Source organism: Rhizopus delemar, genomic scaffold (genome assembly GCF_000149305.1).
Source record: "Rhizopus delemar RA 99-880 supercont3.1 genomic scaffold, whole genome shotgun sequence".
NCBI classification, from domain to species: domain Eukaryota; kingdom Fungi; phylum Mucoromycota; class Mucoromycetes; order Mucorales; family Rhizopodaceae; genus Rhizopus; species Rhizopus delemar.
The window spans coordinates 2,111,367-2,135,949 of NW_027137827.1; the positions used below are offsets into that span (position 1 = coordinate 2,111,367).

Sequence of the window (24,583 nt, forward strand, 5' to 3'; positions counted from 1 at the left end):
AAATTGTTGACCTGGGAATCAAAAAAAGCAAACTGCACGTAAGTCTTATCGATCAAATAAGGCTTCCTGTATTCACATCCCCAGCATAGGGCTCTTTTGTTTTTCAAAAAGAAAAGTGGAAGAGACAGAGGAAGTCTTGACTCACCGATATAAATTATGGCATGATTATCTGGTTCGGATCATTGGCGAGAATTATGAGACTCATGCGTATACTGTGATCAAGACCGATCAAATGGTTGGACTATTTAGTTGTATCTTTGTGAGATCCACAGACATGAACCGAGCAATCAGCGTTGAGTCTACCTGTGTAAAGACAGGCCTCAAGGTGATGAACAAGAGTATTCATGGTAATAAAGGAGGTATCGCCATACGATTTGTCTATGACCACTCTTCGCTCTGTTTTGTCAACTGCCATCTGGCCGCTGGTCAATCGCACATTCAGCAGCGTAATGCGGATGCAGAAGGCATCCTGCAGACTGCTACCTTTCAACCAAAAGAATATGCCAATGTATTTAGTCACGGAGGCGATGGCAGCCTTGTGTTGGATCATGAATTTTGCTTTTTGAGTGGCGATTTGAACTATCGTATAAAGATGAATAGAAACGATGTCTTGAGATTACTGGCAGATACAAACAAGGAAGAGGCTTGGTCCAAGCTCCAGTTGGAAGATCAGTTGCTGAAGCAAAGAACAAATAATCCTCTTTTCAAACTGCTACAATTTGAGGAAGCGCCCATTCAGTTTGACCCGACCTACAAGTATGATCCTGGTACAGACTTTTATGACCGATCAGAAAAGAAGCGTGTGCCTGCTTGGTGTGATCGTGTGCTCTACAAAGGGAAAAATATACAGAATCTGTATTATCGAAGATACGAAGCCAAGGCCTCTGACCACCGACCGATTGCTGCCGGTTTTAGCATTCGAACAAAAGTGGCGGATCCAAAGAAACGGGACATGCTGTCTTCAAAGGTAGATAAAGAATGGATCGAACATAGAACTCGGTTTGTGCGAGATAAGAAGGCAAGATATGTTGCGGATTATGAGCGGTGCTCGTTGACCGATGCATTCAAACTTCTCGAAAGCTCGGATTGGGATGTCAATGTTGCCGTTCAAAAATTACTTACAGTTTAATTTGAAAAAAAAAAAATAAAAGTCTTGTATTTTTCGTATGCTACACAAACAAGTGCACATACCATCCATTTAACTTGTGTATCTATTCATTCATTTGTAATACCTTCATATTAAATTTGTTTTTGATACAACACATGTTTGTCTATTTGTATTACATTGATTTTTGCTACTAAATCAACATGTCCCTTCAGTTTATAATTTATTGAACAACATTAACAAGTAACCTACTATTTTTTTCATGGCACCTTTCTCTCACACTAATTAATTTAGTAATTGTACAAAAAATCAGAATTATACTTTTCCTTTTCGATACAAATCATTGCTTGCTTCTCAATGGGATCATTTATTCTTTTTATGAGGGTAAGCAAGATACTCATTTGAGCAAGACTGTAACTTGTTTATGTACAAAAGCCATCTTTTTTTTTTAATTCTAAGTACAATTTTATTTCATTTAAATCAATCTTAGCTTTCGAGCAAATGTAAGTGAAAGAATGGCAAAGACAACAAGACTAAAGACAATCCAAAAAAAGTAAAGCAAGTTATCATAATCCTTACCGGGCACCTTGACATTCATACCTAAAGACAAAAAGAAACTTTTTTTAATTGAACATATAACAATACAAGGATAAGCTTACCCCATAAACCAGTGATTAAATTCATTGGCAACAAAACAGTAGCAAAAATAGTTAAACGTCCCATGACATGATTTGTAGAATTCGACGTCTGAGTCAACTCGATCGACATGCGAGCCAAATAATTTGATTCTGACCTTGCTAATACGGTCTCATAATGATTCAAGTTTTGTAACATGGTCAAGATATGATCCTGAACATCCCCCAAATAAAGACCCACATCGGGATAGATGCGGCCTACCTCTGTCTCATTGACTTCTTCCTCGACACTGTCACCTCTCACCGTACGTTCCTCCATACGTTTCATGAGCGCCTTGACAACCTCTGCCTTTGTTCCCAGCAGTCGAACCATCTGAATCACTCGTTTTCTACAGGTACCTATCCTCAAGACCATATCGGATTGATCTGTCTTGTACAGCAGAACCAGATCATCAATCGTGTCCACCTCAGACTCTATTTGTTGAATCATTGGTGCAAAACTATCTGTGATTTCGTCAATGATCGCATAGTTGATCCAATCCGGTACGACTTCAATGTAGTCTTGTAGCTGAAGTACTCTTTGTATAACATGTTCTACATGAGGCACTTGTCCAAAATGAAACTAGCATAAGCAAATAAATATCACACCTTGTTTTTCTCGTTTCATGTCTACTCTTACTGTTAACATGCATCGCCTTGAGATGATGTTGTAAAACGTCATTGGTTGAAGTTGTTGATGGTCATACAAGAACGCACGATAACAAACAAACATGTAATGCCTAAAGACATCACATTTTTCACGTATTTCGTGGGCCATGATATCCTCCGTAGTCAATGGGTGGATATGAAAAATCTAGAGCTTGTATAATAAATAAGGAGGGAAACAGATTTATATTGGAATTACATACTTTGCTGATCGCTTTCATTTCAGCTAATGAAGGTGAAGTAAAGTCTATCCAGTAATTCTCCTTCACCAACAATTCATCAACAGTCATATGAGATGGTAATCTTAACTCCATGAGTGATCGGCCTCGAATGACGCCTGTGTCTGGATGATAGTACATGTAGCGATCTTCTTTACCATTTTCTGACATGCTATGATGATGATTATCGCCATATAAACTTAATTTTTTAACTTGTTTTGTTTTTGTTGGATGCCGATAATTCTGTGTAGTAGTAGTATACATGTCAATATCAGAGAACCAAGAAGACAATGCGTTCACATTAATACTATTATTGGATTGCTTTCTTTGAGCTGGTGGTGTGATGGCTGCTGTAGTCGAATCTGAAGAAACTGATCGACTGGCTGGTCTTTTTGTAGGAAAGCAGATATCTTGTTCTACTTCAATCGATCGGTCAAATAATTTATCCAAGTCTTTGGGTTCCGTTGCTAACAATAAAGTACTTCTTTTATTTTCTGATACTGTCCTTTCATGATCTGTATGTGATGGATAATAAGGATAGTTTGGATCCATGGGTTTTATTAAGAAAAAATAAAAAATAAAAAAAAATAAAAAGAATGGAGAGCCCTTTATTAACTTACGATCATATATTAACATATATAAAAAAAGGAGAACATTGTAGAAACAAAAATGGCATTCATTATATCCTCTCCAACAAGGAGAAACATCTCTCTCTCTTTTTTTTTTTCCTCCCTCCTCATTTTAGCATAAACTATTCTTGATTTATAATCCCCGCAATACAAACCATGATACCAACCTCCGCCCGTAGCAATTTAGCGGTAGTTTTTTTAAATATCCAATCATGGCCCAACACACAAATAGTTTCACTTGCTATAAATTTGACTTTATAAAACAAAAAGCAACACAGCAAAGTCCCTCTCTTTTTTTTCCCTTTTTTTTTATTTTTATTTTTACGCATATATACATAATGGTCAAAAAGTCCTTCTTGCTCGCTGCTATTGCCACCACTTTTAGCGCTCTTACTCAAACTGTATTAGCTGACAGTGATGTACTTTCTTTGACTGATAAAACATTTGATGAAAATGTTTTGAATCAAGACCTTATGTTGGTTGAGTTTTTTGCTCCCTGGTGTGGTCACTGCAAAGCTTTAGGTAAATTATCGATAGTCTCTTTATCATATAAAAAAAAAACTCATTATTTTCTTTTTAGCTCCTGAATATGAAATTGCCGCCACACAATTGAAGGAGAAGAATGTTCCTCTCGCCAAGGTTGACTGTACCGAAAATGAAAGCCTCTGTCAAAAGCACGAAGTTCGTGGTTACCCTACATTAAAGGTCTTTAGAAAGGGCGAGTCTACAGATTATAAAGGTCCTCGTAAAGCAGATGGTATTGTCAGTTATATGCAAAAGTAAGTAGTGAGTGCCACAAAAAAGTACCCTTTTTCTAACATACAACACAGACAAACCTTGCCTGCTGTCTCTGAATTGACTTCAAGCAACTTTGAAGAATTCAAGAAGTCCGATCGTGTCGTTGTTGTTGCCTATGCCTCTGATGAAGCCTCTAAAAAGACCTTTGCCGAATTGGCCGACAAGAAGCGTGACGAAATCAACTTTGGTCTTGTGACCGATGCTGAACTTGCCAAAGAACACAAGGTGACCGAGCTCCCTGCTGTAGTTGTCTATACCCAATTTGATGACGATACACAAAGTTTCACCAAGTCTGGTGCATTTGAATCTGAATCCCTTTTGGATTTCATCAAGGTCAACTCTCTTCCACTCTTGGACGAAATTGATGCCTCCAACTTCCAATCTTATTCTGAGTCTGGCTTACCCCTTGCCTACCTCTTCCATGACAACGCTGAATCCCGAGATGCTCTCATCAAGGCCGCCAAGCCCTTGGCCGAGAAATACAAGGGTAAGGTGAACTTTGTACACATTGATGCTACCAAATACGGTGGTCATGCCGACAATGTCGGTTTGAAGGAAAAATTCCCTGCCTTCTCCATCCAACATTTGGATACCGGTGCCAAATTCCCTCTTGATCAATCTTTGCCCGTGGATGCTGCCCATTTGGAAACCTTTGTTGATGATTACGTTGCTGGTAAGATTAAGCCATTTGTCAAGTCTGCCGAGATCCCCACTGAAAACAATGGCCCTGTCAAGGTTGTGGTGACTACTCAATTCAAGGATATTGTCCTTGACAAGTCCAAGGATGTCTTCCTTGAAGTTTATGCTCCCTGGTGTGGTTACTGTAAGCGTTTGGAACCTTTCTGGACTCAACTGGGTGAACATGTTGCCAAGACCACTGACTCTGTCGTTGTGGCAAAGATGGACGGCACTGAAAATGATATCCCTGAAGAAGCCGGATTTGATATTGGTGGATTCCCTACACTCAAGTTCTTTAAGGCTGAGACTAATGAAATGATCGACTACGATGGTGATCGTTCTCTTGGTGACCTTGTTTCCTTCTTGAACAAACACAACAGCAAGGGCCTTGAGTTCACTGTTCCTGAAGAAAAGAAGGAAGAAGAAAAGAAAGAAGAAGCTGCTGATAATGTTCACGATGAATTGTAAATTTTCTCACATATCCCCCTCATTATAAAAAAAAAGAATTAAAATTTGGCATTGGAATTTTTCCTTTTACGTGGGTTGTATTAATCTGTGAAACCATTGTAAGCTTTATTCTTAAAAAAAAGCTTTTAATTTATTTGTGCTTGGTTGTGGTCGTCTTTTTGTGAGATTTTTTGGTAGTCTTCTTGGCCTTCTTGGGCTTTTTAGTGGTAGACTTCTTCTTTTTGTGGACAGAAGCAGCTTCAGGAACTGAGTGACAACGAACGTATTCTTTAGTATCCTTTTTGCTAGGGTAACCAACACAAACAGCAGAAGCATGAGACTTTTTGGTGGTAGTCTTCTTGGTGCTGGTCTTCTTGGTGCTGGTCTTTTTAACGCTAGTCTTCTTGGTTGTCTTTTTCTTTGTGCTAGTAACCTTCTTGGTGGTAGTTGTCTTTTTTGATTTGTTTTTAATTGTGACATAGCCTATTTTCAAATTTAGCTATCTTTCATAATAAGCTATTTTTTTTTTTTTCTTTACCAGCAAAAGAAAGATCCTTTGCGCTAGGTCCAGCCTCAATAACACTAAACAACCGATTAAAACCCAACGAATATATTTAGATGTTTTTCTTTACTATCTTTTAGCCTTGATATCCTTGGGAATCTTCCAAGCGTATGTTCCAAGAGAGGCGTTTACATTGTCTGCAATGATGCCATCAATAGTCAAAGAAGATGCTTTTCCTGAAGCATATTGAAGGCGAATAAGACCTGTGTTCTCATTATTAACGTGCCTAAACAATTCCATTATTATTTTCGTTACTGAAAGATATGTGTTGCTTTACCACTTGATGTTTACAGTAGACCCTGCTTGCAATACAGCATTTGATTTGGGATAAGTGAGCTTTACAGAACTACCCAATACTAATTCTAGGGCAGTGGTGAGTGATAAGAAAATGAGGGAAGGTTTGGCAAACATTGAATAAAGGAGTGGAAAGAGAGATTGTTTTGAAAGAAAGAGAGAAGGAGAGAGAGAAAGCTTTATTTCTTTTACTCTAGTTATACAATAGAGTTGTAATTGTAGTACAAGCTCAAAATTGATAATAAATTTAGTGACACCTTAGAACATGGTACATGATTTTCCTATTCAATAGCTTAAATAGTAAATCCCTCATCGATTCAAACAAGAAACAGATTTTGTTTTAATTCTTCAGTTTTAAATTATGCAAATCAACTTTAGATACAAAATAAAAAGCAATTGAATGAAAAGGGAACTTGTTAGGTGAACAAGATTAATTAAAAACTCAATTAAAATTTAAATTAGGTATAGTCTCGAAAGAAAACCTTTTTTTCTGGTACCTTGCTCTATCCTCATCCCCCCCTCTCTCTCTATGTATTTTTGTGCGCACTCCATCATTGTATTTCTTTATTGTTACCCAGAGTAAACATGTGTTATATTTTCCTTAATAATGAACATTAAATAGATTAGATTCCTTTAGAGCCATATTGAACAAATTTAATCGCTGTTCATTCTGTTTAGTAAATTATAGCTCATATGTATTACATCAACATCATATACCAAATTTTATTGTTTGTAAATCTGAGATTCTATGCAGTGCTGTGAATAAATAAAGTATTATGCGACCATAACTAATAATCTACATCTTTCCTTGCCTTCTTTAATATACCTATTCACGTGGAGATTGACATAAAAAAAATAACGAATGGAAATCCCATCTACCGGAATACTAAAAGGCCAGCGTAGTATTAATCTAATCATTCTTGCTGAATGCCACACAAAGAAGAGGTTTCTTTCCCATTTTAGTAGCCTTTTATAGACTCTTTGTGGCTTGCTAACTTTTTATGATCTGATCAAAGAATCCATTTTAAATAAAAAGGACAGCTTAGTTTTTTTTTTTTAATGATAAGTTTTGTGATAAAGCTTTTCTCCTCCCTTCCTCCCTCTCTGAAATAGGCTTTAATTACAGGGATCACTTCTTAAATTAATAGCAATTGAACGTTTTTGAAAAATAAATGTAAATTTTACATTGATCGCCCAAGGATTGTATGCAATACGATTACTATGCTTGAAGCTTCTCCTCTGATAACACTCAACCCCCAATATTTTTTATTGTTACATTAATTTCCTCCGTTTTTTTATCTCTCTCTGTTCCTGGGTCTTATTTCTCTGTCATACATTACATCACCTGTGATCTATTATTGCGCACAGTCATTCACATAAGCTTTTTTCGCGTATATTAATTTCTACTGCCTTCATTCTTCTTTTTATAAAACTTTTTCTGATACAAAGACACATGAATTAACTGAGATCATTGGCTTAATCAAGATTCTCTTTATTAGTTTGTTAGTTAAAAAGCTTATTGTTGAACTTCATATTTATCTATAAAAGCGAAAATATTTACCGGAATTAGAATTCGGACACTGATGTTTTTTGGATTGTCCATTTTGTACTTCCAGACCCCTTTTCTTGTTTTTATGTTTTTGAATCTCAGGCTTTGACATGGTAGTTTAGAAAAGGTTATTTAAACGAGTTAGTAACTATGATAGAAAAATTGAACATACTTTAAGTTTCATTATAGAGTCTACATATATTGTTTACAGTGCAAGTATCAAACACTGATGACTTGTATAGAACGATTGGTTCAATTATGACTTTATCTCCTTGAAAAATATACTTTTTTTTGCATATATTTCGGATTTACTTAAAGGCGAATAAATGAGCTAGATAATTATAGCCAGCCTATTCAAGAAAAGGCATGGAAGTTAGTATTGATATAAAAACGTAGAACCTATTTTAAGGTTAGCGCAAAGTACCAAAACTTCAGTTGAGACACAACATATGAACAGTTAAATCATAATTGTTTGAAAGGTTTCGTTATAAATTTATGTATAGATCACAATAAACTCAAAAACAGTTCCAATCTTTCTTTCTTTTTTGCTTTAAAAAACTCATCAAAATAAACGGATATTATATTAGGCATGACTTCAGCAATATGATTTACAAAGAAATCTTGATATATCAGGACTCTTTCTATGGCGTAAGAAAGTATTTAGATAAATACAAAACTTGCAAAAACAAAGAATGTGTGCTTTGTATAAAAAGACAAAATAATGGCAAACCTAAACTCAACACCTCTTCAAAATGAATTTGGAGCAGAATCCTCTTGGGGGTTTAAAGGATAGAGAATACTATGAAAGAAATATTTTTATAGTCCTTCGTCTCATTATAATGGTTTTACTTTTGCTTTATGAATCAGATCATTGTTCATCACAACATAGTACTTCCATTCATCTTTTTTTTTATTGAGTGTATACCATTTTTCAAGTAGTTTAAATAATGCACTACTCTTGAGCTCATTTATTAACAAAATTAAGGATAAATGTGCTGTCTTCTCTTTTATACTTTTGTATTTTATCTTTACTTTGGTGTGAGACACAACATAAATTTATTTCCTTCTCTCATCGTCAGAAATAGTCGCTTTCTCATTCAATTCTGATGGATACTTTATAAAGTTGTTCAACGTAACATTAAATTAAAAGTACTATACGAGCTTATCGCTATACATACCTTTTGACTGTATGTTACAGTTATTGTGCTCATTAAACCTTCACCAAGCAGTTTAGTATAACCTGGTAGCATTAGCCTTCTGTTTACTGGATCAATACATACACCGCCACTTTTTTTAAGCTGGGCAACTTTCCTTGTATGCCTTCTGTTCGGACTTGGTTAAATGTGCCAACCAATTACAGGACTACAAACATATATTATTTACCTTTTCAGATCATGCTTATTACTATACCACTTAATTGTCTTCACATCTTTTTTAAAAATTTTTTTTTTTTTTTTTTTTTTTTTTTTTTTTTTTGTCGTCCACTGTTGTTTTAAAACATTCAATTTTCTTGCTGGTTTGAGCTTATGGAAGACGAGCTCAACCCTGTTTTTTGATTTCATTGAATAGTCAATCTTTCAACAGCATATATTGTTTGCTAAAAAAGCCGACTATGAAACTGATCTAGACTTTATATAACAGACTATTGTTAACGGAATACCTGAACTTTTTATTTTGTGGTTTTTATTAATGCACAAAGTGCCATTTTTGTCACAAAAAAAAAGAAGCATTCAATTTGGTTAAATAAAAGTATTACTGACACCATCAATTTTAATTTCTATTGTTGAATATAACCTTTATCTAATTTATGAACACGGCAAACAATGCCTACTTCATCTTGTTTTTTGGTATAGCACCTCATTACATAAGGAAAGTCTTCCAAGCCACCAATACTGCTGAGAGTAAAAATATACGTTAAAATATGTATGTTTTCTACAAATAACCTGAAATGAACACAATATATGATTTAAAAAAAGAGTGCTTGAGAGTACCCATGAAGTTATACTGGTAGGTGAGGAAGGAGAAAATTTATTAGAATTGCAAAGGACTTTTTTTTTCTTGTTTTTTTAAAACGTATAAATGTGTTAAAGATCGATTTGTAGAGTCATCTTAGGTACATTTCAAGTCTTTTTATTATTATTAAAACATACAATATTTAACAGTGGTTCATATGATACATAAAATTACTATCACTCTCTCTCTCTATGCAGTGATCAAGCTTTGTTTTTTAATATTTTGCTGCTTTTTCTCTTCTTCTTCCTTTTGAGCTTCTAAAATAGCCTTTGCGTTCTTTCTCTTTTGTCTTTCTTCAAACCTACAAAGACATCAATAAGGCAACAGCAAACAGACACGTTACTTACATGAATCTGTTTTCAATAATACGATCAATAATGCCTTGAGTTGTCAATGTGCTATTAGGACTCGAAATTTCTTTATAAATACCGCGACTCTTGGGCAACTATGATAATGATCTGAATATGAATACTTTACGGTTATATGAGGGGTCTTACTTCATAAGGATCAGCTCCGTCAATGTCTAATTCAGAAGACGTAGTACCATGAATGACAACTGATACATAATATTCTTTATCCAAGATATCTTCAGTTACACTATAGGGTGCCCCGATAATGACTTCGTCTACATACTATACGATTATTAATATATGCATATCATTTATATCATTCTGATTCTTACACGGCAAGCAAGTACACTTAAAGCACGCTCATGTAAATTCATCAAAGGATAATTGATCCCTTTGATCGCATTGACCGTTTGATCATCATGGACACCAACCACAAGGAAATCACCTTGTTCTTTTGCGCGTTTCAAAAATTCAATATGCCCAATATGAAACAAGTCAAATGTACCATCCACGTAGACCACACGATCATTTGGCTTAGGTTCCGCACCCTTATTTGAGAATTGAACGATGCGTTTGGAGGTAGGCAAGAAGTGAGATACTTTACTCTTGGGTGCACTGAACGGTTCAACCTCTTCGGGTTTGACATCACGATGATGATTGCGAGTCATCAAGAGCATACGGCCTACAAGTTCAGTGGTAGAGACACCTTGTGTACGTTTACATTCCTTGTAGAGACCAGCGTCCTTGACAGCTTGATAACAGTCTGTGCCATCTGCCATGGTAGTAATATCATCACCGTGAACACAAAAATCAATATTGTATTCTTGAAGGATTTCAACAGTTGTATTATAAGGTGCGTTAGGAACCACTTCATCCACCCACTTGCAAGCTGCCACAGCGGCATAACTATATCAAAAAATTAGTTTTCAGCACATGAGTTGTATCCATCACCCTACCGTTCCTCTTCTTTCATCACTGTGGGTCCCTTATTTTTTTCAATTTCAACATCAGAGTGAACACCAACAACCAAAATGTCACCCATTTCTTTAGCTTGTCTTAAAGCATTAGCATGACCATAATGCATCATGTCAAAGCAACCATCAACCCAAACTCTTTATTGTTTTTTTTAGCACATGAGAAACATGAAGTTTTACATAACTTTTACCTCACAGGCTTTCTTTCAGTCATATCTTTTATAGTTTATTTAGTAGAGAAGAAAAGAAGAAAAATAGGGTTTAGTGCGGAATATTTATGCTCATTTCAGGTACAACACAAAAAAAAAAAAAACTTTATTCTAATGACACGTGAAGAGGATAGAGCAAACTTGATAAAACGATGACTATTTTATCTCTCTTTTTAGTAAAATCATAAGACAGCGACAGATGACGAACTTTTTTGTTCATTTGAAAAGAATCATCTTCTTGTTTTAAAAGGCTAGTTTTTCTTCTTCTTTTGCTAAAGGAAGTTTAGTGTAAAAAAAAAAGGGTTGGGGTTACCAGAAAATACGTGTTCAGAAAACATTTGGCCGCCTATGCACACCCTTTAAAATCACCCTAACGCGAAAAACAATCCTTCTTTGCAGGAACACAAAAAATTTTTCAATCACTTTCATACACATTGTATATAGACACAACCACCTGCACATATGCCCATTAGTAAAGATCAGTTATGTACATTGCGTTCTTTTGTAGCTGAATCATGATATTAGGTAGAAAAAGAAGACAATCAAGTGACGAAAATGTTCATTCAAATAAAAAAAGCAGCCAATCTACTACAACCACAAGAACGACAACACGAGAGCAATGTAAAATAAACCATGTTCATACACTTGTGAGCTCACGTTATATCCATTAAAAAGCAATAGAAACAAACCAAGATAAAAATACAACTTATACTCAATCAAAAAAGAATAACACCAGCAACAACTTATACCAAAACGCCAAAGCCATGTTTCGTCGCACGGCGGTTCCTTCACGATTAGTAGGCCGAGGACAGGAAAGGGAAAAGATGAGTCAATTCTATAGAGACCATGTGCTATCCAATCGACCTGGATGTCTTTATATCTCGGGTATGCCAGGGACAGGCAAGACAGCGATGTTGACTGAAGTGATGCGAACAATGCAAGATGAAGTGGACAACTTGAAATACAAAGTGAATATAAACACGGTTAATTGTATGAGTATAAAAGAACCCAAGCAGATTTATGTTCGATTGGTAGAAGCATGGCATGTGACTGTACAAGGAGATGTGATTCAACAAGCACACGATTTAATGAATTCAAAAAAGAATGTCCTAAAGTAAGGAACGTGTTTAAAAGATGTAGATGAATAACATTGGAATGTAGTGTGGTTGTATTGGATGAGATTGATTCACTTATAACCAGAGATCAAGATGTACTATATAAAATATTCGAATGGGCCTCTTTACCCAAGTCGCGTCTGGTATTGATTGGCATTGCGAACGCGCTTGATCTAACAGATCGTATTTTACCCCGACTTAGAGCAAAGAATTGTAAGTGCAAACTAAGGATGAGAAACATACTGATTTTTATCTTTAGGTGAACCACAATTACTTAATTTTAATCCATACAGTGTACCTGAAATATCAACCATCATCAAAGATAGGCTTTATTCGCTTGTCGATAACCAAAAGGACGTACCCCCTCCTTTATTCCAACCTGCTGCGATCGAACTCTGTTCACGTAAGGTGGCTGCTTCCATGGGTGATTTGAGAACCGCTTTGGATGTCTGTCGACAGGCAATTGAATTAGCCGAGATGGAACAAAAAAAAGTATTGGCGGATAAGAATCAAACATTGATTGAACCAAAAGTGACAATTGGACATGTCATGAAGGTTCTCAATGTGGTCTTTGGAAGCCCTACAGTGCAAAAACTAAAGCAATTAAACTTGCAGCAAAAGATTGTGTTGGGTGTCTTTGCTATCATGATGAAATCAAGCAAACAAATCACGCTTGGCAAGGTAAGCCTATGCAATAAGTATCATACAAGCACACCAACCGATGCCAATTAGTTTCGTGAGCAATACAGTACACTTTGCTCAGATACAACGACCACTGTCTCTGCTGTATCTAGAACAGAATTAAATGATTTACTATCCATGTTAGAAACAACCAGTTTGATTACATTGGGTAAAAGTAAAGAAGAAAGGACACGAAAGATACAATTGAATATACAAGAAAGTGAAATCATGCAAATGATAAATGACATGCCTGTATTAAAGACTTGGATGGACGAAATCATTGCAAAACATGGTCTTTATTAAGAAATCTCATAAGAAGGATCAAATAAAACACTGACGCTTTCACCAAAATGAATTCTTCGGATCGCTTCTGCAAATAAAGAAGCCACAGGTGAGATTTTAATCTTGCTACATCTCTTGACGTGTTCATCTTGAGGCACACTGTCTGTCACGATAACATGATCTAAATAACTCTGCTGAATACGATCGATCGCGTCACCCGATAGGATAGCGTGTGTGATGAGGGCATAAATCTTGACTGCACCGTTCTCATGTAGTAATTTGGCAGCCTTGGTGATTGTGAAGGATGTGTCTGCGATATCGTCAATCAAGATACAGACCTTGTCACGTACATCACCTACTAACATCAAGTCGTGTTTTTGAGGTTTATCTGGACGACGACGTTCTTTATGGATCAGGGCAAAGTCCATGTGTAATTTATCTGCAATTGAAGTAGCTCTACTGCCACATGAGATTCTTTTCACTCCTTCATTTCTTTTCTTTACCTTTTTGCACCTCCTGCATCTGGAGAGACGATAACAGCCTCTTTATAATCTGGAATGTTGAAGTGAATATATTTTGCCATTGAAGGTAATGAGGATAGATTGTCTACAGGGCAATCAAAGAAACCTTGAAACTAACAAAGAGATGAGTATCCCATCAGACACACCTATGTTTGTCTTTTTACTTGAGGATCATGTAAATCCATTGTAATAATATGATCGGCACCTAATAGGATTACGATAAATACATCCAGTAAGAAAAAGCACTTGTTTACCTGCGCAGGTTAATAGATCAGCTATTAGTGTACCCGATCTCACTAACCATTGTTTATATCCATCATTATTGGCATTTAAAAAAGGCTGTATTTTGTTCTTTGGCTGTGGTTGTTGTTGGCGTCCGTTTAATACGATTTGTTGTTCTACTGTACGAAAGAATGGGTTATTATTAGTATCATTAGAGATAACAGGGCTTGAAGGTGTATCGGTTGGTGTCGAAGGTACGGTCATAGGTGGTGCACGTATGAAGGGTGCACCAGACCGTTTATAAGGTGCGTCAGGTTGTCTTGAATAAGGGAAAAAAGGAATCACTGCGGTGACTTTACTTGCAGAAGCTGTTTTGCAAGCTTGAATCATGATGAGCAATTCAATCAAGTTATCATTCACATGACCACAGCCTGATTGAACAATATAGACGTCTTGTTCACGTACACTGTCACGAAGTTCAACACTTGTTTCGTTGTTGCTAAACTTGGATAAACGAGACTTGGCAGGTTCTATGCCTAAGCGATCGCAAATATTTTGAGTGAGTTGAGGATGAGAGGAGCCACTGAGGACAACAAGCCTTTTCATTGAAAACAAAAAAAGAAAAGAAGGAAAAATAAAAATAAAAAATGAAGAGTAAAACAAATCAGTTCTCTTGCATGTGTGTGACGCTATTGATCTTTTTCTATTTTCTCTCTCTCTCTCTTTCTCTCTCTCTTTCTTTCTTTCTTTCCTTATCAGCTCTTTAGATACTGTGTATTCACTTGGCTACACTAACACTAATTTATAACTCTATTTTTTTTTGCTGGCCAAGAAAAATAGCTGGTATTTTTATATCCTGCAATCTGCTTAGATATGCAAATAAAAAGTACTCTGTATTTTTTTTTTTCTTCTTCTATTGGCAAGTATTTATCTTTAATTGAATATCAAAGCCTAAAAGGATAGATTAATATGGAATATTGCATACTCTTGTACACAATTGTACTTTTTTTGCTGCCCACAAAGCAGAGTAATGTTACCTTTTTATTATAAGAGAATAAAGTAATACAATTGTGATCCAAAAAAAAAAAAAAAAAAAAAAAAGAAAGCATATGAATGTCTTTTACAATTTAATACACATTCGTCCTGTACACACAAACCAAAGTATGGACATGTAAACCTACAATACGTTTAGACGATGAATCTATTGAATGCCAATGTATCTGCTCACTGATGATTCAATGTATAAATGCTATACGTGTACTGCATGTACGGGGTCCTGTACACCCCCATTTGTTACTTGATCCCTCCATTCCATACTTATCTGAACTTGAATTTTTTTTTTTTTTCTCACCTTCACCTCTTTATCAATGCATGAAGAGGTGGGAGAATAAGCTGAGAGTAGGCTTTGTTTAGATTTGATGTTTTTATTAAAGTATGAATTCATAATGTGAGTCATGATTTATCTTTGCTTTTTTGTTTTAGTGTCAAAAGGTTTCAGGAAAGCCCTTTGAACAGGAATGCTTTTTTTTTTGAATTCCTTCTATTTGTTCTAGCTTCCTTCTTTAATAAATAGAGACCCAAGTGTCCTAAGGGTCTTTTGTCTATTACCTCATTTGACTAAAATGTCTTGATGAGTGAAACTGAAACGGATGCTTTTCACTGCAACACTTTCTACAAATAGACATTCCCTTTCATCAACCACAAAAGATTCTCCCGGCTTTTGTGTAAAGATCGTCAATGATTTTTGTGTAAAAAAGAATAAAAGAGAGAGAGAGAAAGAAGAAAAAGGCGTGATTGATTTATGGTTTCTTTTGTACCTCAACTTTAATTTGCCCTTTTTTTTCTTTTGAAACAATTAGAAAAAGAAACATGCCATTTTTTTTATTTTTTATTTTTTTTTTTTACTTTAGCCTTGTGTTTATTTGTCAAATAGAATGATGATTGTATGAATAATTCATTCTTTTTCAATTGCATCTCATCCCGGAACAGGTTGAACCGAATGGCGATGGGAAAAAAGGCAAACAAACAGTTTTCATGAGAAAAAAAAAGTGCAAGCCATTGTTTTTCTTATCTTTAAGCCACGTGTATAAGCAGTTAGAGTACATAATTCCCTTATAAGTTGAAAGAAGACATAATGAAAAAATCTGGTGATTAAAGAAGGGATGAATGGGATTGCATGAAAACAAAAGTAATAAAAAAAAAAAAAAAAAAAAAAAAAAGAGGAATGATTCAACGAGTAAAAGGCAGAGACGAATAGAAAGGGTTGATCCCTTTATTTTAATCATCCAAAAATACAAGACAAAAAAGAAATTTTAAATTAAACAAACAGTTGCACCATTTTTTTAAGTTTTGTTTTTTTTTTTTTTCTTCTTCTTCTTCTTCTTTCCCTTCTCTCTCTCTTTTTTTTTTTTATTCTTTTTCATTTTATTTAAATTATGAACCGTAAAGTCAAATTGACACACAAGAGACGTCCACCACTTGTTCGCTCACCTTCTTTATCCACCCTTCAATCTGGTAATAAACCTAAAAAATCGGTTCGGTTTCGAGATAGCGGTTCACTGGAAGATGTTCGTCTGTTTTTAAAATCAGAAATGCCTATCGCCTGTCAATCGGATCCAACGTGTTCAATTAAATACGTCTACCACCTTCGACATCTCAATTGGCCTTCAGTGAGGCATCATGAAGGAGGACTTGCGGTTCGCGTGGAAAATATTCAATTTGATGCGTCTCATTTGATTGGCACCTGTCAAGTGGCTAATTTAGCTTATGAAAAGAAAGTGAACATTCGTTACAGTTTTGATGACTGGTCAACCTGTCATCAAGTTCAAGCCGATTACAGGGAATCCATCATTGACACTTGGGATCGTTTCTCTTTTAAAATCAAATGTCATCCTTTCGTACGTCATTTGGATTTTGCCGTTCAATACTTGGTCAGTGGCCGAGAATTTTGGGATAACAACAAGCAGCAGAATTATCAACTGGATATCACAACCAATGCTCAAATCATGAATGAAGAGGATGATGAAAGCAGCAGTAGTTCTTCAGAAGATGAACCTGCTGATATCCTCTGGCCAACACATACACCTGTTTGCTTTGATCAAAGAAAAACGTCATCCAGTGAGTTAATACAACAACAACAACAACAAATTATTTTGTTGTAAAAAAAAAATTCTAAATTATGGTTCAAAAGCTTAACCTTCTTTCTATCTTGTATGTAAATATATTTATTCCAAAAAATTGGAAAAAAAAAAATAACAGCCAATGTCAAGTTTTTTTTTTTTTTTTTTTTTTTTTTTCTATTCTTTTTAAAATAAAAAAAAAGTTCATTATTTCTATTTAAAAGGATGATCCTAATGATAGCAACAACAACAAAAAAAAAGGAAAGAGAAGCGGGCTTGTCTATTTTATTTTTGACTGTTGCACAAATTATGCAATTATTTTTTAATTGTTTTTTTTGGCCTGCTTACGACGTACAGCGGCTGGCACGAATCCTAACAATTCCTTTTGAAGATCTCTCAACTGAGGTTCAGCTGAAATGGTTGTCACTACTGGTTTCTTGGGTTCTTTTATTGTTGCCTCATAATGTACAGGTAAGGATGAATAGGTAGTTGGGGGCTGTGCTTGTTGATAGTGAGAATAATAAGGTTGGGGAGGGTAATAATAAGGCATGTTTTGATGTACTAATGGTGGTGGTGGTGGTGGTTGTAACATCCTTCCTTGATTTGGTACTTGGGAAGCAAATGGTTTTGGTGGTGGTGGACCGGGTGGTAGTGGGATTTCATATTCATCATCTGATTCTGTAATTTCCTTTCTGCTCTCTTCTACTTTTTCACTTTCTGGCATTGGCACCTCTTCCTCTTCTTCTGTTTCAATACCTTCTATGCTTCCTTCACTACTAACATCACTACTATCACTCGTCACACTAGAATCTGAATCACTATCTGGTCCTGAACTTTTATCTTCTTCATCTTGACTTGTCATTGTCTTTTTAGATGACTTAACATCTACTTCTTTTCTTTCAGTCTTCATCCCTCCTTCTTCATTCATTTACCTTTTCTTTTCGCTGGTACAAATTTCCCACTTTTTGGATCATACACTAATGTTCTAGCTTCTCCTTCGTGCTTCTTTTCATGTTCTTGCATACGTACTGCATAAGCTGCTTGAGCTCTAACATGGAACTGTCAATAAGAACTTTACAACTTTTTTTTTTCTTTTTGTACCCAGTAAGTTGACTTGCAGTATTCTATTATTGAATAAGTTAAAAGAATTGGATTCGATTATAACAACTTGCCTTTTTTGCTTTTTCAATTTTAGCTGCTTCCATTTTTAAACTATCCAAACGTGCTTGATCTGGTTTACTCAACTGACCTGAACTTGCTATTGACAATGGTTTGTGTAAATGAAAAGTTATCTGCCTCTATCTTACCTAAATGTTCTAACCTAGCAATCTCACTCTTCACTCTACCCACATCTTTTTTGGCCAACACAGTTTCACGAGCACGTTTACGCTCTTCTTTATTCTAAAATGAAATTTGTATTCATTCAACAGAATTCTATTTCCATCTTTTTCCCTCTTACCTTTTTAAGTTCACGTTTACGCTGCTTTTTACCTACAAAATAAAAAGAGTTTATTTTCATCAGTTTCATTCGTTTTCCCTACAAAATAAACACTTTACGTAAAGCATCTGCTGGATTGATGGACCGATTGGACTTTCCCATTTTATGTACAAAAAAAAATAAAAATAAAAATAATAATAATCCGCTTTAAAGTGTTGCCTATTATTTTTTTTTTTTAATTTTTCCTACGCATTTTTTGTGACGGGTTAACAAAGCACTCGATTGATTCGTCAAGATCTCTTTCTATTTGTATAGACAGTGTGAACGAGTTTGAGGTTTATGGATAGAGTCCATTTTGCATATTATAAAATAGATTGGTCCAATTGGTTTAGATTAGAAAATGCAGAAAGAGTGGCCTTGTCAAATCTGTAGGTGTGACCATCAGAGTTCAGGGGTATGCATAATATAAAAGATGTTTTCTTTATCTTCCTGCAGTCCAAAGTCGATCTTAATCTTTCCTTTCGATGATCAAGAAAAAGGGAGAGATGTCTAGGACAGGGGAAGATAAAATGTACAAATACCATTCCCCTTTATTTCTTTCTTCTTTCACACACTATGCGCTCAGTCTTCATCCTTCTTGGTTTATTGGCTACTTGTCATCTTGCCTCTTCCTCTCTTATCACTACGAACGCCATCTTGGTCAAACGAGAAGCCAGTGCTATTTACCGTCGTTCCAACAATCTGACTAAAAGAGGAGGCATCAGTAATCTTGGGAAAATAGTTAGCGGTGGCTTAAATACTGCTGATTCAACAGTCGAAAACATGACTGGAGGACCGAGTAAAAAAGAAGAGGATGGTGAAGATTAAATAAACTATCCGTTGTATAACCCATTTTTTTTTTTTTCCTCTTTGATTCTTTTATTATTATTATTAATCTCATAAACAATAATTGGACATATCATTGAATTCAAATCATTCACAATAACTACCATTGATCTTTTTTTTTAAAAAGAAACCTTTCATTGTCAGAGAAGCAGCAGTGGAAGCAAGACCATTCACAACTCCGATCAGGGTAAGTGGCTTAGTGTCTCGCTCACCGCAAGCCATAAAAATTTTCTTAAGGACGTCCACTGTTTTTTTTTCCTTTCTTCCTCAACTTTTAAATATCTAGTCAATATGGGTCGTATGCACACTCCTGGTAAGGGTATCTCTAGCAGTGCCCTCCCTTATCGCCGCACTCCTCCTTCTTGGGTCAAGACCACTTCTGAAGAAGTTGTTGACATGATCTGCAAGAATGCCAAGAAGGGTCTTACTCCCTCTCAAATCGGTGTCATCCTTCGTGACTCTTATGGTATTCCTCAAGTCAGATCCATCACTGGTAACAAGGTCCTCCGTATCTTGAAGTCCAGCGGTCTCGCTCCTGAAGTTCCCGAAGACTTGTACCATCTCATCAAGAAGGCTGTCTCCATCCGTAAGCACTTGGAACGTAACAGAAAGGACAAGGACTCCAAGTACCGTTTGATTCTTATCGAATCTCGTATTCACCGTCTTGCTCGTTACTACAAGACCTCTGGTCAACTTCCTCCTACCTGGAAGTATGAATCTGCCACTGCTTCTGCTATGGTTGCTTAAAGAGGTGCTCTTGACCCTTGATTTTTTTTTTTTTGACCAACTGGAGTTCTAAACTTTACGCAAAGATGAAAATAAATGTGATTTAATTGTTACGCTTTTTGCGTACTGTTTTTGGTTGAAAAAAAATATATATTTGATTTTGTTTTCTGTGGATTGGGTTGTAGTGTGTTGCTATCGTTCATTTAGCTCTGTGTCTTTAGGTATTTCGATGGACAAAAGGGAGGAACCAGTTGCAGAAATTAAAAAAATTGTAAAAAGGTAACATTTTAATAACAAAAATAGGATGATATACATTGGGATGATAGTGATGAATGACTATACAAAACTTTTTTTTTTTTTTTCTCCTACCATCCCTTCATTTCATTGATCACCGCTCTCTCTCTATCTTTACTCATCTCTCCATAACCAATCACACGCATCGAGAATGAACCACTACCACCTGTCAGACTACGAAGTGCACTGGAATACCCAAGCATGGAACTTAAAGGAACATGAGCCTTGATTACTTGTTTTGGTTTATACTCATCCACTTGCTTATTGACCAAGAGAGAATCATCAGGAGCATAGACCTGAACGCTATCCATATTTCCATCATTCTCCTCAGAGTGGTCTGAAGATTCTAGACCAATGACATGACCTCTGCGAGTTCCACTCAAATCACTCACGATATTACCAATGTGATTCTCACTGACCTCGGTATAGACCTCCATCATAGGCTCAAGTAAACAGGGACTTGCCTTCTTGACAGCCTCATAGACCCCATTAGAAACACAGGCAGAGATTGCACCGGGCGTTGTCTCTTGACCAAACGTTTTGAGATCGTACGCTTTCACTTTGAGCTTGGTGAGTGGGAAGCCTAGTAGAGCACCTCGTGCCATACCAGCCAAAAGACCACGGTGAGCAGCTTGCTTGAGCTCCTCCTGATCAAGCGATGAGGGCTGGGGAGCCTCCTGCTCTGAAGGCGTGTTCACATCAGCCGCAAGTAGGTTGCCCGAATTAGCCACCCAGCCTTCCACTTCTTCTTCTTCCATGTGTGCTAATTCGATTCGACAGGCAGCTCTTGCCCGCTTGCCCATCACTTCCTTGTCATACTCAGAGAACACGCTGGCCTTGTCCTGACAGGTCTCACGGTAACTGATTCTCATCTTGCCCATCTCTGCTTTGACTTTGAAGTCATTCAGTAGCCTATCCTTGACGATATCCAGGTGAAGTTCGCCCATGCCACTGACAAGACGTTGTCCGCTCTCTTCATCTGTCCAGACATGAAGTGAAGGGTCCTCACGCACCAAATTCTTCAAGGCATCCTCTACCGCTTGTTCTTCAGAGACCGAAGCAGGCTCGATCGCAGCAAAGAATGCTGCATTTGGAATTTCGATATTGCCCAGTTGAAGACCGGCCTTGACGGCTGCAGTGTCATTGGATTGAACCAGTGTATCTCCTGTACGCGTGTCTTTTAATCCGACAATCACACCGATATGACCACAGCCAATGCTGGGGATCTCTTCTACATCTTTGGCGTACATTTGTAATAATTTGTTGACTCTTTCCTTTGAACGTGTGGTTGTATTGAAAAGTGTCATGCGTGTATTCAATTTACCTAGTGTATTTGTATGTTTTTTTATTATTTATTTCTCATTTCTTTTTTTTTGTTTTTACCTGAATACACTTTTACATAAACCATAGGACCTCGTTTAGAGTCATGGACTACCTTGAAGGCCAATGCACAAAGCTTTCCGTTTTCAGACAACGCAAGTTTTGATGTTTTCCCGTGATGGTCAGTGACTAAAGCCGGTGGTCTGTCAAGAGGACTTGGAAGATAGTCAAGGACGGCACTGAGCAAGGGCTGAACCCCTAAATTTTTAAAAGCGGCACCACACAAGACAGGCACAGCCTTATTTTCAATCGTCACTCTTCGGAGAGCGGCCTTGATCACCTCGGGCTTGACAGCCAAATGATCCCCGTTAGCCTCATCAAAGAAGGCATCAATGATCCCTTCGTCCATCTCGGCCAAAGCCTCCACGAGGGCCGTTCTTGCCTTGGTGGCCTCGTCCAACAACGCACCCTGGACCGGTCTGCGATGAAGCACAGAGCCATCCGAATGCTGAGGATCCCAATCAATGATCTCCATCGTCACCACATCCACCACGGCCCTTAATCCTTTTTCATCTTCCATCACAGGCAACTGCAATACCAACGGACGGGTTCTCAACTTTTTCCAAATCTCCCGTACCGTCCTCCCAAAGGCTGCGCCCGTACGATCCAATTTGTTGACAAAGGCGATACGTGGAATCTTGTAACGATCCGCTTGTTTCCAGACCGTCTCTGTCTGTGCCTCCACACCCGCGACTCCATCCAGGATAGTGACCGCGCCGTCCAGCACACGCACCGAACGCTCGACCTCCATGGTGAAATCAACGTGGCCTGGGGTATCGATCAGGTTGATTCGGTGACCCTCCCAGCCAAACGTGATGGCGGCACTGTTGATCGTAATGCCCCTTTCTCGTTCTGCTGCGAGGTAGTCCATCACTGTGTCTCCGTCATCGATGTCTAACATCCTTTGCTCAGTCTTGCTTCCTTTTCGTTTCCTTCCTTACCTCCTATGCGTTTGGTGACACCTGCATAATAAAGCATTCTTTCTGTCGTGGTTGTTTTGCCTGGGTGATACATGTTAATCAAAGAGTTTTTTTTTTTTCTTAAAAAAAGAATAGATTCAACCTGCATCAATGTGAGCAATGATCCCAATGTTGCGAGTTTTTGGTATAGTAAAATCTTTGGCATCTATAGAGACAGGGTACATTGAGTTTTTTTTTTTGACATGTTTCTTTTTGGCCTAACCTGTGGCAAACGTTTTAAAATGAACAATGGTTTTTTGCTGTCTTAATAAGCTAGATATCCTTTTAGGTATTGTTGACCTTATTAAAGGTGTCAGGACACCTGTATACATGGTTGTTTGTAAAAGAAAAAAAAAAAAGAGGAAACTGATAGATGAGTTTTAAATTTTTTTTGGAGAAGAGTAAAATGAGAGAACAAAAGAACGCGAAGATGCGTTGTATGGTAGTAGCACAAGTAAAAGAAGGGACCAATGCATTGCTGTAGTTAAAGTATTTTTATTGTCAATTTGTAAACAGAGCCATTGTACCTGTATATCTTTTGCTTTATCTCGCTAAATGTATACAGAAATATTTTCATTTTGATTTGATTGCAAAGGCTTTAGCCTATCTATAAATGAATATATCAGTTGTGTTTATTATATGAACAATGTTCAAAACGTTGTCTTTCTTATGCTAAAAGAAGTATAGCTGGCATCTGCAGCATCTAATTCATAAGACTAAATGAGGGAATTGAATGAATCGATCGATATGTTGCGGTAAAGTACATCTTGCGCATCATGTCAACTAGGAACATCTAGCACATACTTGATGGCAGACAAGACTTTGAGTTAAAAAAAAAAAAAGAAAGTGGCATCATTCTCCTTTTTTGATGAGTCCACGTCACATGTTCATCACACTCTGAGATTAAACTATAACAGTATGGAAGTTGAAAGAAAGCCCTATCATTACATATTTCTTTCTTTCTTTCTTCTACACTCAATCATGTTCATCATTAACTGGTTCTATGATGTTTTAGCCTCTTTAGGTATTTATATGAAATAAAGATGAAGCATCATCAAACATCAATTCCTTTATTCATCGCGTCTTCTTTTTTGTAATTAGGTCTTTTAAATAAAAATGCAAAGATTCTTTTCTTAGGTCTTGATAATGCAGGCAAGACTACTTTATTACACATGTTAAAGAATGACCGATTGGCCACTTTACAACCTACTCTTCATCCCAGTAAGTTTTACGTGAAGAAAAAAAAAAACACACCCCCTTTAACATATGAAATAGCTTCTGAGGAACTTTCTATTGGTAACGTCAAATTTACAACATATGACTTGGGAGGTCACTTGCAAGCACGTAGATTATGGAGAGATTATTTTCCTGAAGTTGGAGGTATTGTCTTTTTGGTTGACTGTGCTGACCATGGACGTTTATCTGAAGCCAAGGCAGAATTGGATGTAAGTATTACAAGTAAAAACAAGAGGGGGGTTTATTTATCTTTCTATAGGCATTATTGGCTATCGAACAACTTTCAAAAGTCCCATTCTTAATCCTTGGTAACAAGATTGATGCTCCTGGAGCTATTAGTGAAGAAGCACTTCGACATGAATTAGGCTTATTCCAGACAACTGGCAAGGTGAGTTAAGAAAATAAATAAAAGACAGAGTACTTATATAATACAGGGCAAGGTTCCTTTGACGGACATTCGTCCTATTGAAGTATTCATGTGCTCTGTTGTCATGAGACAAGGTTATGGCGAAGGTTTCCGCTGGATCTCTCAATATGTTTAAATAAAAATATATAAAAA

General features: G+C 36.7%; 12 protein-coding genes across 12 annotated transcripts; 6 read left to right on the forward strand and 6 right to left on the reverse strand.

The window, feature by feature from the left end:
- Positions 1-274: 274 nt before the first annotated feature.
- On the forward strand, positions 275-1,129 carry RO3G_00835 (uncharacterized protein; the record flags this gene model as incomplete). The annotated part of the gene is made up of 1 exon (XM_067655426.1): positions 275-1,129. One exon carries the CDS (start codon positions 275-277, stop codon positions 1,127-1,129), a length of 855 nt encoding a protein of 284 aa, XP_067511527.1.
- Positions 1,130-1,580: 451 nt separating this feature from the next.
- Positions 1,581-3,215, reverse strand: RO3G_00836 (uncharacterized protein; the record flags this gene model as incomplete). Its single annotated transcript, XM_067655427.1, has 4 exons — positions 1,581-1,705; positions 1,765-2,362; positions 2,420-2,593; positions 2,649-3,215. 4 exons carry the CDS (start codon positions 3,213-3,215, stop codon positions 1,581-1,583), a joined length of 1,464 nt encoding a protein of 487 aa, XP_067511528.1.
- A 415-nt stretch (positions 3,216-3,630) lies between these two features.
- On the forward strand, positions 3,631-5,236 carry RO3G_00837 (uncharacterized protein; the record flags this gene model as incomplete). Its single annotated transcript, XM_067655428.1, has 3 exons — positions 3,631-3,814; positions 3,873-4,071; positions 4,123-5,236. The coding sequence occupies 3 exons, from the start codon at positions 3,631-3,633 to the stop codon at positions 5,234-5,236; spliced, it is 1,497 nt and encodes a 498-aa protein (XP_067511529.1).
- Positions 5,237-5,846: 610 nt separating this feature from the next.
- RO3G_00838 (uncharacterized protein) lies at positions 5,847-6,188 on the reverse strand (the record flags this gene model as incomplete). The annotated part of the gene is made up of 2 exons (XM_067655429.1): positions 5,847-6,003; positions 6,055-6,188. 2 exons carry the CDS (start codon positions 6,186-6,188, stop codon positions 5,847-5,849), a joined length of 291 nt encoding a protein of 96 aa, XP_067511530.1.
- A 3,634-nt stretch (positions 6,189-9,822) lies between these two features.
- On the reverse strand, positions 9,823-11,171 carry RO3G_00839 (uncharacterized protein; the record flags this gene model as incomplete). Its single annotated transcript, XM_067655430.1, has 6 exons — positions 9,823-9,934; positions 9,981-10,078; positions 10,131-10,265; positions 10,316-10,889; positions 10,940-11,095; positions 11,149-11,171. 6 exons carry the CDS (start codon positions 11,169-11,171, stop codon positions 9,823-9,825), a joined length of 1,098 nt encoding a protein of 365 aa, XP_067511531.1.
- Positions 11,172-11,990: 819 nt separating this feature from the next.
- RO3G_00840 (uncharacterized protein) lies at positions 11,991-13,122 on the forward strand (the record flags this gene model as incomplete). Its single annotated transcript, XM_067655431.1, has 4 exons — positions 11,991-12,280; positions 12,328-12,494; positions 12,541-12,962; positions 13,108-13,122. 4 exons carry the CDS (start codon positions 11,991-11,993, stop codon positions 13,120-13,122), a joined length of 894 nt encoding a protein of 297 aa, XP_067511532.1.
- A 139-nt stretch (positions 13,123-13,261) lies between these two features.
- RO3G_00841 (uncharacterized protein) lies at positions 13,262-14,593 on the reverse strand (the record flags this gene model as incomplete). Its single annotated transcript, XM_067655432.1, has 4 exons — positions 13,262-13,700; positions 13,748-13,878; positions 13,930-13,970; positions 14,020-14,593. The coding sequence occupies 4 exons, from the start codon at positions 14,591-14,593 to the stop codon at positions 13,262-13,264; spliced, it is 1,185 nt and encodes a 394-aa protein (XP_067511533.1).
- A 1,829-nt stretch (positions 14,594-16,422) lies between these two features.
- On the forward strand, positions 16,423-17,148 carry RO3G_00842 (uncharacterized protein; the record flags this gene model as incomplete). Its single annotated transcript, XM_067655433.1, has 1 exon — positions 16,423-17,148. The coding sequence occupies one exon, from the start codon at positions 16,423-16,425 to the stop codon at positions 17,146-17,148; it is 726 nt and encodes a 241-aa protein (XP_067511534.1).
- Positions 17,149-18,030: 882 nt separating this feature from the next.
- Positions 18,031-18,706, reverse strand: RO3G_00843 (uncharacterized protein; the record flags this gene model as incomplete). The annotated part of the gene is made up of 5 exons (XM_067655434.1): positions 18,031-18,165; positions 18,208-18,230; positions 18,414-18,507; positions 18,566-18,597; positions 18,664-18,706. The coding sequence occupies 5 exons, from the start codon at positions 18,704-18,706 to the stop codon at positions 18,031-18,033; spliced, it is 327 nt and encodes a 108-aa protein (XP_067511535.1).
- Positions 18,707-19,720: 1,014 nt separating this feature from the next.
- On the forward strand, positions 19,721-20,176 carry RO3G_00844 (40S ribosomal protein S13; the record flags this gene model as incomplete). The annotated part of the gene is made up of 1 exon (XM_067655435.1): positions 19,721-20,176. The coding sequence occupies one exon, from the start codon at positions 19,721-19,723 to the stop codon at positions 20,174-20,176; it is 456 nt and encodes a 151-aa protein (XP_067511536.1).
- A 344-nt stretch (positions 20,177-20,520) lies between these two features.
- Positions 20,521-22,700, reverse strand: RO3G_00845 (uncharacterized protein; the record flags this gene model as incomplete). Its single annotated transcript, XM_067655436.1, has 2 exons — positions 20,521-21,773; positions 21,833-22,700. 2 exons carry the CDS (start codon positions 22,698-22,700, stop codon positions 20,521-20,523), a joined length of 2,121 nt encoding a protein of 706 aa, XP_067511537.1.
- A 1,069-nt stretch (positions 22,701-23,769) lies between these two features.
- Positions 23,770-24,566, forward strand: RO3G_00846 (small COPII coat GTPase; the record flags this gene model as incomplete). Its single annotated transcript, XM_067655437.1, has 5 exons — positions 23,770-23,812; positions 23,890-24,009; positions 24,064-24,233; positions 24,284-24,412; positions 24,459-24,566. 5 exons carry the CDS (start codon positions 23,770-23,772, stop codon positions 24,564-24,566), a joined length of 570 nt encoding a protein of 189 aa, XP_067511538.1.
- Between the last annotated feature and the right edge of the window lie 17 nt (positions 24,567-24,583).